The sequence below is a fragment of the Chionomys nivalis genome, chromosome 21, assembly GCF_950005125.1.
Source record: "Chionomys nivalis chromosome 21, mChiNiv1.1, whole genome shotgun sequence".
Lineage (NCBI taxonomy): Eukaryota > Metazoa > Chordata > Mammalia > Rodentia > Cricetidae > Chionomys > Chionomys nivalis.
The window spans coordinates 45,594,771-45,610,191 of record NC_080106.1 but is presented as its reverse complement, the minus strand read 5'-3'; the positions used below and the strand labels follow the sequence as shown (position 1 = coordinate 45,610,191).

General features: G+C 44.1%; 1 protein-coding gene across 2 annotated transcripts in view; it reads left to right on the top strand.

Annotated features, from left to right (window-relative positions):
* Ednra (endothelin receptor type A) overlaps positions 1 to 15,161 on the top strand; it is a 65,369-nt gene extending 50,208 nt beyond the window's left edge. Inside the window, exons 4-8 of one of the 2 annotated variants that reach the window (XM_057753878.1) lie at positions 1,096 to 1,294; positions 5,029 to 5,181; positions 9,062 to 9,195; positions 9,550 to 9,658; positions 12,052 to 15,161. In XM_057753878.1, coding sequence (XP_057609861.1) covers positions 1,096 to 1,294; positions 5,029 to 5,181; positions 9,062 to 9,195; positions 9,550 to 9,658; positions 12,052 to 12,192 — 736 coding nt within the window. In that variant the 3' untranslated portion in view covers positions 12,193 to 15,161. The remainder of the gene's footprint in view (positions 1 to 1,095; positions 1,295 to 5,028; positions 5,182 to 9,061; positions 9,196 to 9,549; positions 9,659 to 12,051) is intronic. The other variant, XM_057753879.1, reaches the window with a different exon arrangement.
* The last annotated feature ends 260 nt before the right edge of the window (positions 15,162 to 15,421 follow it).

The window sequence follows — 15,421 nt, the reverse complement described above, 5'->3', positions numbered from 1 at the left end:
AAATGGTATTTGTTGAGCCTGATGCCTGGTAAAGCCCACTCTAATAATATCTTGAAGACAAAGGAAGGGAGGAACTATGGAATATGTGTGGTGATGATTCACTCAAGAATCACACATTTCATTAATAATCTTTCAAGTTTTGTTAATAAAGAGAACCCGACAGCGGTGGCCCATGTCTTCAAGCCCAACACTCAGGAGTCTGAGGCAGGCAGATCTCTGTGAGTTCAAGGCCAACCTGGCCTACAAAGTGAGTTCCAGGATAGCTTGGAACTGTCTGGAATATGCATTGTGTGTGTGTGTGTGTGTGTGTATACATATTGCTATAGAAAGCCCTCGAAGGTTTCACTACCCTGCTCTCCTCCTGGTCCTCAGCGTACAGCTCACGGGCACACCCACAGACTGGTGTCTCTTTCTAAGTATGCCAAAGTTTTCTTTTCACTTTTGCCATTATTTGCTTACTTACTGCTTTATTGACAATTTCATACTTATATGCAATGTATTATGATTATATTCAGCCCCATTACCCTCTCTGGTCTCCTCTCTCTGAGCCCCTTCTCCCGACTAGTCCTGTCTCCCACCTAACCCTCAGTTTAACTAGGTTACTTACGAGTATGGGTAGATGGTTATTTTACTGGAACATAAACAACTTGCCAGTGGCCACAGTACTGAAGAAAAAGACACTGCCTCCCAGTACTACCATTAATGCCAATGACAGTTATTCAGGAAGGGGGTGGGCACCAGCCCCACCATGATGAACTGCCGAAGGGCCCAGTTCTGTGAAGACCTCATGAAGGAGTCCCATAGCTGCTACGTGCTCATGGTTACTGCATCCACATCATATCCAGATGCCTATTTTATAGCACTCCTTAATCTTCATTCTTTATAGATTTCGGACAGCCCTGCCATGATGGGTAAACTGCTTTTGCTTTGTTTTGTTTTATTTCACATCAAGGCTCAAAGAAAACACCCGAAAGCCAATGGCATTCTTCTGCCAAGGGGAGGCACCTTCCAGTCAAAATTAGTTGAAACTATACTAACTTGATTTACCCCTCTTCCTTCCCCCTTCCCCTCCTCTCTCCCCCTCCTCCTATTCAGGTACAGAGCAGTGGCCTCGTGGAGTCGTGTTCAAGGAATTGGGATCCCCTTGATTACCGCCATTGAAATTGTCTCCATCTGGGTCCTGTCCTTTATCCTGGCCATCCCAGAGGCCATCGGCTTCGTCATGGTACCATTCGAATACCGGGGTGAGCAGTATCGAACCTGCATGCTCAACGCCACGACCAAGTTCATGGAGGTACTGAGCCCAGTTCACCCACCATATCCAGGTCAACATTATAAAGACATGCTAAAGTCCCAAATGAATTAGCTGGTCAGGGAGGCTCCGTCCTTCACTGTCCTCAGCTGTCAGGAAGACAATGTTGGCCTTGTGAAGCCTCTTAAATAGAGCAGCTGTGTCCTCTCCCGCTCTCCCCTCATAGCGCAACTACAGACATTCCGTCCTACAGACACGGATAGAACGTGCGGGTTGCTCAGTTATAGTTCTGAACACAAGTCTTATTTACCCTAAACATACGTCACAAAACTCTTGTCCAGCAAAGTGAGCTGCATGCGTGCCCTATGAGGAATCACTGCAGCACACACAAACCATAGATCCTGACCTCTACACACATTCGGCAAGAAATTGGACACCCAGAGTCCCGGAGGTCGGGCTCTCTCGCTGTAAACAGGCTGCCTTGCTGTCTGGGCTCATACTGACACAGACTCTAGGCCTGGCCCCCAGGAACACATCAGCATTGTTCAGAAAAGCTTAAGCACCTGCCTGAGCACACTGGGAAACACGGTTCAGAATGCATATTCCCTTTGCAAAACTGGTTCCAGGTGGACAGAGGACAGAACCAGCAAGTTATCCATGCCCCCCGAGGCGGGAGAGTTAAGTGTTTTGATGCCAGCATCACCTGCTCAGGTCCACATCACAGACAGCTCAAGCTATGTTTTCCTAAGAGGAAAATTCACCAAATTCATGATTTTGCAGTTGATCGGTTATCTTGCTTGGACATTTTTATTTTAAAATTTAAAAAAAAAAAACTCATGAAAACTGGCAACCTCAAAAATCCAAGTCTTTTTCTTATTGCCTTCTTAGCTAGGCCAGTTTACCCAATGAAAAACAAGACAGTGGGTGGCACAGCCCATGGTTAGGGTTTGGAATCGAGAGGAGCACATAAGCATTAGACTGTCCAAAGAAAAGCAGCAGAGGAGGGTCCTGCAAGAAGGCCCTTTCCAATCCCTGGAAATAAACCAGATGAAGCAGGCAGCATCCTAAAGAGTTTGAGATGAGGGAGGCCGAGTGCCCGCAGGGGTGCCCGTGGGTTCAATAACGGTTTAAGTCAGATTGCTGAGGTTTTGGAGTTCGTCCCAAGCCTGGAATAAACACACTTATTTTTCTAACATGACCTCCCATCTACTTTCAGCTCCCCTCTTCACCTTTGCTCTGCTCTAAACTGGCCCAAAGCCCTCTCCAGTCCCTAGCTAATGACATCAGGTTCAAAACAAAACTGTGCCCCCCTTTCTCAGTAGGCCTCTGAGATGGGGGTGTGGGGGCTACTGCAGCCAGCTCTGTCCTGTGTCACCTTCCAGCCCCCAGGCAGCTGCTTCTAGGCAACACCCACTTGTCCTCTGTTATGTGGGAAGAGGATACAAGAGTGGGGTGGGTGGAGGAGGGAGTGGAGGGAGTGGGACAGCCTTAGAGGATGTTTGTGCCTGCAAACAAGGACAGAGTTGGATTTTTTTATTTTTTTAAGTTCCAGAGAGAGATCCTTCTGCAGTAGGTGCACTAGGGGAGATCTGTTTAACAATCTGAAGAAACAAACTTCTTTGGGAGTTTGTACTTCATCTGGGATTGAATTCAGGAGTCTAGGAGTTTGGATGGGAAAAAGAATGTGTTTGTTTTCACTGAGTTCCTCTGACTTTAAAGGTAGACGATAGCCTGTCAGTGGTGGCACATGTCCTTATTCCCAGCACTCAGGAGGAAGAGGCAGGTGGATCTCTGTGAGTTGGAGCCAGCCTGGTCTACAGAATAAGTTCCATGACAGCCAGAGCTACACAGAGAAAAGCTATCTCAAAAAACCAAAACCAGCCTGGCGGTGGTGGTGCATGCCTTTAATCCCAGTACTCGGGAGGCAGAGGCAGGCGGATCTCTGTGAGTTTGAGGCCAGCCTGGTCTACAAGAGCTAGTTCCAGGACAGGAACCAAAAAGCTACAGAGAAACCCTGTCTCGAAAATCAAAAAAAAAATAAATAAATAAATAAAACCAAAACCAAACAGAAGTCTAGTTAGCAAAGTGCTGTGACGTTTAAGGGAGCTGTGACTTTTTAGCGAGAAGCAAGTGGGCGCAGTCCTGACATGTTAGCGCTCACTGCTGGCATTAATGCTTGATGCCTGGCAGCTTTTTAAGCCATTATATTATTTAGCAGGACCCATATGCTATGCAATTTTCTGCTGAATACATATCTTTATCAGAATTTTATTTTCAGTATTTTGATAACTCCATTTCAATGTAATTGGTTTCCCTTGTGACCAGTTAACTTTGTGCCTTTTTTCCCCACTGTGACATTTAACTTTGTGCTTTTTAAAATACAATGCTGATGTCTAGGAGTTTTACCAGTTGATAAAATGATAAAGTTCAATCCCCAGGATCCATGTAAAGAGCTGGGCATGGTGGCACAGGCTTGTTACCCAGTGCTGGGAAGGCAAAGGCTTTGGCCAGGAAGCCTAGCCAAAGTAGCCAGCCGTAGGTCCCAGTGGGAGACCCTGTCTCAACAAACAAGGCAGATGGTTCCCGAAGAATGGTATCTAAGGTTGTTCTGCCCCCTCCACACACACACACATACACACACATGCACACACACAGAGTATTGTTCTCAGAAGGAACCCTCATGTTCACCAGATTTCCAAGGGGGTCTATGGCATTTGACAGTTAAGAAGCCTTGCCTTAACTTTTGTCTTCTGGAACTATTTTTAGATTATTTAAACAGTCACAAAAGGTTCCTTTCCACATCCACAAGCTGTCAGGATTTAGGGAACAGGGTGACCATATTGAGCTATTACAAGAGGCCACATTACCCTCGGTAATATAAGAGTCTGGAGAAAAAGCATGAGGAAGTTAAAAAGCATGCATGCCTTCCCAAGTTCGAGGTTAATTCAGTAAAGCATTTGAGTATCATTATCCAACTTTCAGTTGTATTCTCCTTTAAAAAGACAGAAAACCAGGGGCTGGAGAGATGGCTCAGCTGTTCAGAGTACTGACTGCTTTCTCAGGGGACCTGGCACCCTCACACATAGATGCAGACAGAGAATAAAAATAAACAAAGTTTTAAAAAAGACAGAAAACTGAACAATTTGGATTTGTATAACTCCTTGCCGACAGAGACACATTGCAGCTAAAGGCTGCATTGTTCCAGGTCAGTAGTTTCCAGGTGGCAAGTATTAGGAGAGAGAGTGGAGTTATTGATGGCTGAGCTGCTTAACTCTGGGGTCACATAGCAGTCATACCAGGCAAAGGGTTAAGTCCACTCACCGCAGCCACAGATAAGCCATTCGCCGTTAGCTTTCACTGTTCCTACATGAGAACGCTTTAACTACACTGAACTTATCAAAACATTGAGGCTCATCAATACTCAAAGATGAAATGTCTCAGATCCCATTTTATGAACTTCAAGAGGAGACTCTTTGTACTGATAGAGCTCCTCCATTGTGTAATAGAAATTGGAATGAGGATCTCAGAAGTCTCCTTGTAGGGATGAGGAGATAATTTTGATACGCATGTTTTTCATGTGCTGCAGTTTAGAGTACAGAACTTGCCTAAATCCACTGCTAAAAAATAAAAGTAAATATTGAGCATATTGCAAGTTCTTTCCTGCTGTCAAAAAGGGAACATGTGACTGCATCTGTAAGCACAAAGGGTGGCGTGGGCAGGGTGCTGCACAGTCCGCTTACGTCCCATGCCCGTCTGCCCTTTTCCTCACTGGACAGTTTTACCAAGACGTGAAGGACTGGTGGCTCTTCGGCTTCTACTTCTGCATGCCGCTGGTGTGCACGGCCATCTTCTACACCCTCATGACCTGTGAGATGCTCAACAGGAGGAATGGCAGCTTGCGGATTGCCCTCAGTGAACACCTCAAGCAGGTAATTCTCCACAGTTCCTGGAACTTGGCTGAGGCCATTTGGGATGAACAAGCCCGTGAATGCAGGCACTTGCTTATAGAAGCATCACAATCGGCTGCAACTGCACAAATGACCCTGGCTTCTGTAAGATTAAAACGGATTGAAAACCGTCACTGTCATCATTTCTTACAGTGTCTTCTCCATACTAAGATACATTGAAATAAGCAAACATCAGTGTGTTACAATTACCTAAGCTAGCCAGCACAGTAATGTGTGGTACAGATGTGTAGTCTAGGAGTGACAAGCTGAACCACACAGCCTACTGTGAGGTAGATAATACCATCCAGGAGTGTGTTAGTACACGCTATGGTGTTTGCACAGTGTTGAAACTGCCTCACTACACATTTTTCAGAACATGTCTCTGTCTTTAAGCAGCACATGACCATGTGTTATGTAACAGATTTATGCTGATTTTCTAAAAATAAAGATGTTCTCCCATAGCTGTTTTCTTTATATAGCCTTAGGAATTCCTGTTGGGAAGTGGGAACCCTGCCTGTACACCAGATGGCCCTGGGAGGCTGGGCTTAAATATAGTCAGCTCGAAAAGTGTATTGAGCATGTGTGTATGGATACATTGAAATGGGCTTGTGGCTGTTCCAGGACAGAAAGATGCCTGTGCTCATCTTCCCTGTGTGTTTTGTAGTCTAGTTGTGAATAAAATACAAATGCAGGCAATTAGAAAATAGATCGATGCAGGGCAGTCCAAGGAGCCCTAGAATACAAAGCCGGGGCCTGTATGAAATGAAGCTGGAGAAACTGCCAGTGGGTGAGGGAGAAAGCAGAGGACAGAAGCTGTCTCAGTTGGAGGATGAAGCCTTGGGAGAACATGGAATGGGCACCAGGCAATTGGAAATGGAAAACAGGAATCAGTTTGGTCAGATCAGCACCTCAAATAAGACTCATGATAGGAAAACTGACTGAACACAGAAAAGGAGCTGAAATCGTGGAGGGCCAAAGTCTCAGAAGGAATTTGGACATGCCAATGGGAGCTAATGTGTCCTGTCGGCAGCAGCTAGAACAGTCGTATGGACTTCCTAGTCACATGACATTGGGCAGATTACTTCATGTCTCTAAGCTTTTAGGTTCTCATAAGCATGTAGTAATATGTTTACAGACTGCCAAAGGTGTATGAAGTGCCTAACAGTGTCCAGTTCTTAGTACACACTCAGCAAATAATTCACTTATGTTGATTCATAGAGTTAAAGTGGAATTACAAGTGCTTGGCAGCAGTGAGAGAGTACATATGAACATATAACAACATGGAAGAGTACATACGAACATATAACAACATGGAAGAGTACATACGAACACATAACAACATGGAAGAGTACATATAACATATAATAGCATGGGGAGAGTACATACTAATATATAATAACATGGGGAGAGTACATACGAACATATAATAACATGGGGAGAATACATATGAACATATACTAACACGGGGAGAGTACATATGAATATATAACATGGGAGAGCACATATAACATATAATAACATGGAAGAGTACATGTAACATATAATAACACAGGGAGAGTACATACAAATATATAATAACCTGGGGAGAGTACATATGAACATATAATAACATGGGGAGAGTACATACAAATATATAACATGGGAGAGTACATACGAACATATAATAACATGGAAGAGTGCGTATAACATAATAACACAGAAAGAGTACATATGAACATATAACATGGGAGAGTACATACGAACATATAATAATATGGAAGAGTACATATAACATATTAACACGGGGAGAGTACATATGAACATATAACATGGGAGAGTACATACGAACATATAACATGGAAGAGTACATATAACATAATAACATGGGGAGATTACATACGAATATATAATAACATGGGGAGAGTACTTATGAACACTCAATCACATATGGAGAGTACATACGAACATTCAGTCACATATGGAGAGTACATAAGAACATTCAGTGGCAGGGAAGAGTACATACGAACACTCAGTGGCGGGGGAGAGTACATACGAACACTCAGTCACAGTGGGAAAGTACATATGAACACTCAGTCACAGTGGGAGAGTACATACGAACACTCAGTGGCGGGGGAGAGTACATATGAACATTCCATGACAACAAAGGCAGTGAAGCTGTTGCTGGAGCCCCTAAAGCTAGCCATATAATTATCACACACAAGCGCCCTTTCAATCACTCTGTTGATTTCCTGAGCTTCAGCCCTTGTCTGCAAACTGGCCATAATAATATATGAATGTGCTTTTATGAGACTCTCAGGAAGGAATGTGCACATGTGTGCTCTGTGAAGTCTACTGTGTCCCACAAATGGTAGCTATTACCTTTGACTGACAGGAGTGTTTATGTTGAGAAACTGTAGCCTGACTTTGTTCAGGCATGAATGTTGCAGATACTTCAAGCGCAAAAATAACCCTTTAAGGCCAGTTGGGGTGGTGCAGTCTTCAATCCCAGCAGTAGGGTGACTGAGGCGGGTGGGTTTCTATGAGTTTGAACCCAGCCTGTTCTACAGAGTGAGCCCCAGGCCAGTCAAGGATAGTAAATAAACATTGTCTCAAAAATAAACAAGCAAAAACAAAAAAATAAAACTAGCAACTAACTAACTAACTAACTAACCAACCAACCCAGCTTTCCAGAGCCTGCAAAGTGGAATGCTCTCTGTCCCTCCTCCACACAACACACCCCTGCTGGTGTTGTGATTGTGGGGCATTAAAGGCTTCAGTTCTCTGGGCCACAGCAGCAGTTTGGTATGAGAGTCTCAGCAAAGGCCTCAAATGCATGTGTTTATTTTAGGCTTCCTGAACTTAATGTTAGAAGCCTCCAATTGAGGCAGCATTATTTTCCCGCAGGCTGTTTCCAGTCAGCTTTGTTTGGTGTTGATTGACCCCAGTTAGAGACACTTTGCATTTTATGTCCCTAGTTCTGCTTCTGAATGTGTGTGTGTGGGGGGGGAAGGTGGGGTGATATACCTCAGCGGTGTGAGGCAATTCCCAACCTATGGCTGCTAAGACCAGGAGCAGACCCAGAGAACGGTGAAGCTTCAGTTGGAGTCAGTGCCTCATCAGCACCCATAGCTTCCAGCCATCGCTGCTCATAGCCCCACCCCTGCCCTTCTGTTTGCAAAAAGCAGGTCTTCGGAAACTATATGGCATTAAAAAGGAATTTTAAAATTAAAAGCAAATTTCAACCCAGGCATAGTGGCAAATGCCTATAATGAGGCAAAGAGATTTCTTGGGCCCAGGAATTCACAACCAGCATGGGTAACAAAGCAAGACCCTGTCTCAAACAAAATAAATAAAGAGTAAATAAAAGCAAAGTAGTTCCAACAGTAGTTTCAAAATCAGAAATGGGCTGCTTTCTCTATACACTTGTTCGTTTGGGGGCTGTGTTCAGTCACCTTGGCTGTCATGCCAACTGCCGGACACTCAGCTTTCAATTAACTTTAAGTAGTGGCCTCTAGCCCTCCGCACTCCTCGAAAACACACATGCCCTCAACAAACACACATGCTCCCATGCTTAAACTCACAAACACACATGCTCCCATGCTTAAACTCACAAACACGCATGTCCTCGTACTTAGATTCAACCACAGTGTAGACTCTGGCCAGCACCTGCTGTTCTAGCATAGATCTCTACTGTTGTCCTCAGGACAACATGAGCCCAGCACCTGTGCAAAGGCATGGTTATGATGCTTCCATGAGACAGTTGCACTCTGGGTACTAAAATGCAGACGTATGTGGGGGCCACTCTCTCCTCCCTCTGGTGTGTCACTATTCCACCCCGTGGCAGCACTCACCTCTCTCCTTGTCTGCGTGCACTCTCCCCTAGCGTCGAGAAGTGGCGAAGACCGTGTTCTGTTTGGTTGTCATCTTTGCGCTCTGCTGGTTCCCTCTTCACTTAAGCCGCATTTTGAAGAAGACTGTGTATGACGAGATGGAAAAGAACCGATGTGAACTGCTCAGGTACCATTCCGAGTGCCCACTGAGGAAACCAGTCTCCCAGCTTTCCACATTTATAGAATCTTTGCATTCTTACTAGCTCTGAAACTTAAAATTGTAATGTTAATTATATGTTTTTAGCTGACACAGCCCATAACTGATCCCAAAATGTGAGTCCTGTCTTTTCCCTTCCTAAAGCCATGCACAGGGATTGCCACTAACCACAGCATTGGGCCTGCCACCCTTCTTACAAATGTCCACCTGCCACTATGAGATGTGGCTTTGGGGCACAAGAAATGCTCATCTGAGGGACAAATGCTGCTTACAGGTTTTCAAGTGGCGTGTTCTGATGACACTGTTTTTTTTTTTTTGCTCTAGCTTCTTGTTGCTCATGGATTACATCGGTATCAACTTGGCAACCATGAATTCTTGCATAAACCCAATAGCTCTGTATTTTGTGAGCAAGAAATTCAAAAATTGTTTCCAGGTAAGACTGTTTTGCAAGCTGTCTAAGGGCTACCAGCTCAGTGTGTCCCACACCCAATGGGCATAGCCCACTCCATTTCTTCGTGCTTTGACCAGGCATGTTTCTCTTCATTCAAGAAATGAAAATCACTTCTTGCTGCCTAGAAAGAAAGTCAGACTTGAACAAAGCAGAAGATTGGTATATATTCAGGTGACATATTCACAGGTTAAAGCTAAAAGGACTGTCTTAACCGCATGCCAGTTTAGTGCCTCCCTTCAAAAGGAATGCTCAAATGTAAGCACGTACGCTGGAAATACAGAAAGCTGATCCACACCTTTCATTGTCTTAGACTTGAACTAGTCTTAGGCAAACATGAGCTGTGTGGCTGAGAATGCTCTCACTAAACGCAATTAATAGTGTATTTGATAACATTCTTTTCCCAGTTGGAGAGGTGATCCGGCAGATAAAGGCATTTACTGCTCTTGTAGAGGTCTCAGACTCCCCTCCTAGCACTCACATGGTAGCTTAGAGCCATCTGGAGCTACAGTTCCGGGCTTCCATGCCCTCTTCTGGCCTCCTGGGACACCAATCACATATGTGTTGTGCATGCAAGCAAGCTCTCATACACATAAAATAAAAATAAATCTTAAAAATAAATAAATATAATAATAATAAATAATAGTATCTCCAAGAAAATGGGATACATACTACTCTGGACATCTGTCTGTACTGCTGTGACTTCACTTGAAGTCTGTGTTCTTGTTTCAAATCTTCTTCCAGACAAGCCAACATCCTTAGGGGCCCCAAGCCTGTCATTGATGTGCCTATTTGCCGTTCTGGACTGACTGTAGCATAGCCCTAACGTTTACTGGGTTGTGTTATCTTGAACCAAGATGTTTGACTTTAGGTCACAATACATATTATGCAGAATATAGTAGAGGTAAGGGGAACAGGCCCTGGAAGCAGCCAATCTTGCCTGACAGCACCACTCAGCATTTACTAATGGTCTCATCCATGTGTGATTGGTGCCCCTCCAGCTCACTCAGTAACCTCACCTGAAAAATAGATGGGCTAAGTAACCATCCAGTAAGTATGACTCAGTGTGAATGATTGATGGTAGGTAGGTAGGTAGACAGACAGACAGACAGACAGAAAGACAGATAGAGGATAGATAGATATAGATGTGCCTTAGTTAGGTTCCTATTGCTGTGAAGAGACATTATGACCACGGCAACTCTTATAAGGGAAACATTTAATTGTGGTGATTCACTTACAATTCAGAGGTTCAGCCCACTATAGTGTGGTGACATGGAGGCAGGGATAGTGCTGGAAAAATAGCCAAGTGTCCTACATCTTGTTGGCAACAGGAAGTCAACTGACTCATTTGGGTAGTATCCTGGGTATATGATACTTCAAAGCCCGCCCCCACAGTGACACACAAGGCCGTACCCACTCCAGCAAAGCCACACCTAATAGTGCCACTCCCTATGACATTATAGAATTATGGGAGTCAATTACATGCAAACTACCACAAGATGATAGATATGGAGATAGTAGAGAGATAGATAGACAGACAGACAGACAGACAGATAGTAGGTAGATGGATGGGTGAATGGATGGATGGACGGATGGACAGATAGACAGATACACACACACAATAAGTACGCAGTATGAGTAGCTGGCTATTGCTTAACATAGAGAAGGAAAACAGTAACTGCTCTCACAGAACACATGATCTAAACAAAGACAGACATATCGCTCAGAGGTTGGTACAAGTAGGTGAGAGTTGGTGATGGAGCTTCACTGCCACGACTTTGAGATCTCCCAAAGGCTACAAACCACAAAGTGCTGGGACTAAGATAGTTTGGCTCACATATGGGTCCCAGCTTGTGTATTTATATATTAATTAGAGGACAAGGGAAATTTCCTGTTAAAAATCCTCAGAAACTAAAACACATTCCCAAAGGAAAGAGTCCAGTCTGGGGAGCCCTGCCTTGCAATTTCCATTCTGCTCTTCTCCTCAGACCCCACTCTCGTCCTTTATAAAGAAGTGTCAACAGCCCTACAGCAGGGCAGTCAGGAGGGTCAGCGGAGGTACTGATAGATGCCAGCACCTCATAAGGAATACACTCTGATGAAAGTAGGTACCAGGCCCTTTCCCAGCTGATCTCGTACCCTGGAAGAGCCTCCTCTCCAACCAGCACAGCCGTCCCTCTTCCTAGCTGTGAAGAACACAATTAAAGCAAAAAGCAAGCAACTTCTGCTCCTAATCTCTACCTTGACAAGCTCCAGCTGTCCTCAGTTGTGCATGGGCGTTGAACCCTCACTGGTGATCCCCAAGCCTTCATGTGTGACTAGCGATGGGGAAGCGGGCTGACAGTCACTCACACACCCTCTCTCTTCCCCTCCCCCAGTCATGCCTCTGCTGCTGCTGTCACCAGTCCAAAAGCCTCATGACCTCGGTCCCCATGAACGGAACAAGCATCCAGTGGAAGAATCACGACCAGAACAACCACAACACAGAAAGAAGCAGCCATAAGGACAGCCTGAACTAGATGAACTAGTTCTCTGCAGATTCGCCAATCACTGTGTCTTCAAGTCCTGGCGAGGAAAATGGACACACAGGAGCGGGCCTCCCTAAAGCTCCCAAATTCTCTCCCCTGGTCCTTCTCTAATCCAACCCAAGAAAAGAAAAGCACTCCTGCCCTCCCAACAGCAGGTGGTGGAACGGCTTCCAACCACAGTCAATGGGTCTACCTAAAAATTTGCATATTTTGCATGTCATATCCAACACTTGAAAATTATGAGAGCTGAGGGAGATCATTCAAGGAACCCATACACTATCTGCAATCTTTGCCGGAACACAGAGTTTGAAAGTTCAACCAGCATTCAGGCGGTTCTACGGGGCAGCCAGGAAGAATGTTCAGCAGAAGACCCCAGAGCAGTGGTTCTCCACCTTCCTAACACTGCAACGCTATAAGACAACTCCTCAAATTGTGGTGACCTCCAACCATAAATCATTTTTCTTTGTATTCCATAACTGTAATTTTCTACTGTTATGAATCATAATGTAAATATCTGATATTTCTGATGATCTTGGGTGACCCCTCTGAAAGAGCCATTGGACCCCAAAGGGGTCTGACCCACAGGTTGAGAACCACTGATCTAGCAGTTCTACTGGGTTTAGTGGCACATGCCTGTAATCATAGAACTGAAGAAGTGAGGCAACGGCAATCAGGAGTTTGAGGTTAGACCCATCCTCATGGCTCATAAAAGCCTGGGCTATATAACATTCTGTGTCAGAAATACAGATTTTAAAAAAGTTTAGAGATAATGACAAGATTCTTTTTGTTAGCCAGAAGCACTGTGAGGCTAAAGTACTTTGGAGATGTCATTTGGTGTTAGTGTTTTATATCTGCATGGACCCTGGAAATGATTGTCCCTCTTATTCGCATATACACAGAAGAAGATACAGATGAGAGGATGGCATCGATGAGCAATGGGGCATGTTTCTGTGTCACTGTTTATTTGTAAACATGACTTCTAAAGCTGCCACAAATGCAGCCAGAGCCTGGCACCGCCGGAGCAGTGTAGTATCTGCTCAACAAAGAATTTTTAAGGCCTTCTATTTTCTTTTTTTTTCTTCCTTTTTTTAATGATGTTTTTATTAGATCATATTTGTATTTGGTTTTATTTAAATTTTGAGACAGGACTTCACTATGTACATCAAGCTAGCCCCTGAACTCACAGATATCCACCTGTTGCTGCCTCCTAAGTGCTGGAATTAATGGCGTGTGCCATTACATCTGGTGTGAGCATATTTTTATGTCAAATTAAAAATAATAACACTTGGGAGCTGGACAAGATGGCACATGCAACATGCTTAAGGCTCTTAACACATGGGAGGCTGAGGCAGGATGACTGTGAGTCTCCCACTCACAGTGGGAGGGATTCCACCTTAAAATAATAGCTAGTAATAATAATACTGACACCCTCCAGTATAACCCATCTTTGGAAATGTGAAAGCATGTCCTGAAGCTAAAGTGAGTCGCTAGAGTGTGCCTGAGACGCCCAGTGCCATGCCGGAAGCACACCTAGGAGGAAAATGCTGAGTGGTTTTTGAAGACCTGAAAATCTTCTCTAAGTCCTGTGGTAGTAGCACGTATATGATGTGTAGTCGCTTTCATGCGCTCAGTTTCTTCCACAGCGATGACTGGCTACAGGCTTTCCTGCTTATTCCTTTTTCCAGACAGGGAACAACGTCAGAGTGGCCAAAGGAGCTGATTGTGTTGAGTGAAATGTATTATACCTGCGTGAGCCTTTAACTCTTCACTCCTCTCTGATATAAACTTCAATCTCTATCCAGTCCCCAGATTCCCAGCGGTCACCATTTCAAAGAGCCCACAGTAATTCTGCTGGGCATTTTCCCAGATGTTTACAGACTGTGAGAATGACAAATATCTTTTATTCTGTATGTATATAAATATATAAATAATTGTAAATTTCTTGTAGCCAAATTTTCTGTGATAGTCTCTATGGAATGTGTGTGAGTCTAAGTGTGTGTGTGTGTATAAGTACGTATGGATTTAATATAATCTTAGGATGTCTTGTGTTTGTACCACAGCACATGACTGGGAGTGGATTCTAGCTGGTTGTTCATTATATAACCCACTTTGGTCAACTTTTGCCCATAAGAAACTCAAGTGTTCCATACTTGTGACTCGGTTACCATTACAGATTGTGGACGGCGTCATCCAAGGGAATGAGCCATAGGCTAGCAGTTGGGGATTTTGTTAGGTTGGATGACTGGAAAAAGCAGTATTCGGGGCCATAGAGTTGTCCATGCTGGAGTAAGGTGTTTTGTAGTTGGAAGTGTTATACTTCTCTCTTTATTTCCTTGAGTGTCTTTTCATTTGGTGTGTGTATATGTGTGTGTGTGTGTGGTTACTTTTTGAACTGGGGATTAAGCCCATGACCATATGCTAGTCAAGCGTTCTACCAGTGAGCGACATCCCCAGCCCAGAATTACTTTGTTCTAATCCTCAACTGTGGTACAACTAAAAAGCTCCCTGGAGTTTCTGCCATACGCTTGACTTATAGATAGATTGTTGGTGGAGGACTAGCTATGTTGACTTGTGTCATGTTTTATTACAGTCAACACATCAGGTTGTTTGGACTGCAGAGCTGAGACATACTGTCCCTCTGTGTGGTAGTGGTCAAGTCCCATTGCACCACTGGAGTGTCGCACACCTGTACATGCCTATGATTAGATATAGATGCACACAGTTTTGTTTATTAGAACACTGTCTTTTTAAATAAGCTTTTTTTACATATAAAATACACTTTTTAAAATCCAGAACCTCTTAGATCTGAATACACAGGCTTCGGTGTGCATTTTGTTCTTGGACTGATAACTATGGCTCACTCATACAAATGGTTCTAATTTCTACCTTTACCATATTTCCAGCAAATTACTTTGTAAAAATGAGGCAGAAGCTAAGGGCCTGGGTTGGTAGTGTCCCTTAAACAGAAAATAAAGGTTTACAAAAACATTGCAAGTGTCCTTCTCTCTCTTCTTCTTTATCTCTTTCCCCCTGAGACAGGGTTTCTCTGTGCAGCCATGCTAGTCTTAGCACTCATTCTGTAGACCTGGAACGCAGAGAACGGCCATCAGCGCTGGTGTGTCTTCTCACTTTAACAGATCTTCCTAGGAGTGCCTGTTGTAGAAAGTCTTGAGATTTCACCTTAGTAGCAGTCAGGCAAGCAATCTCACTGTTGAACAGA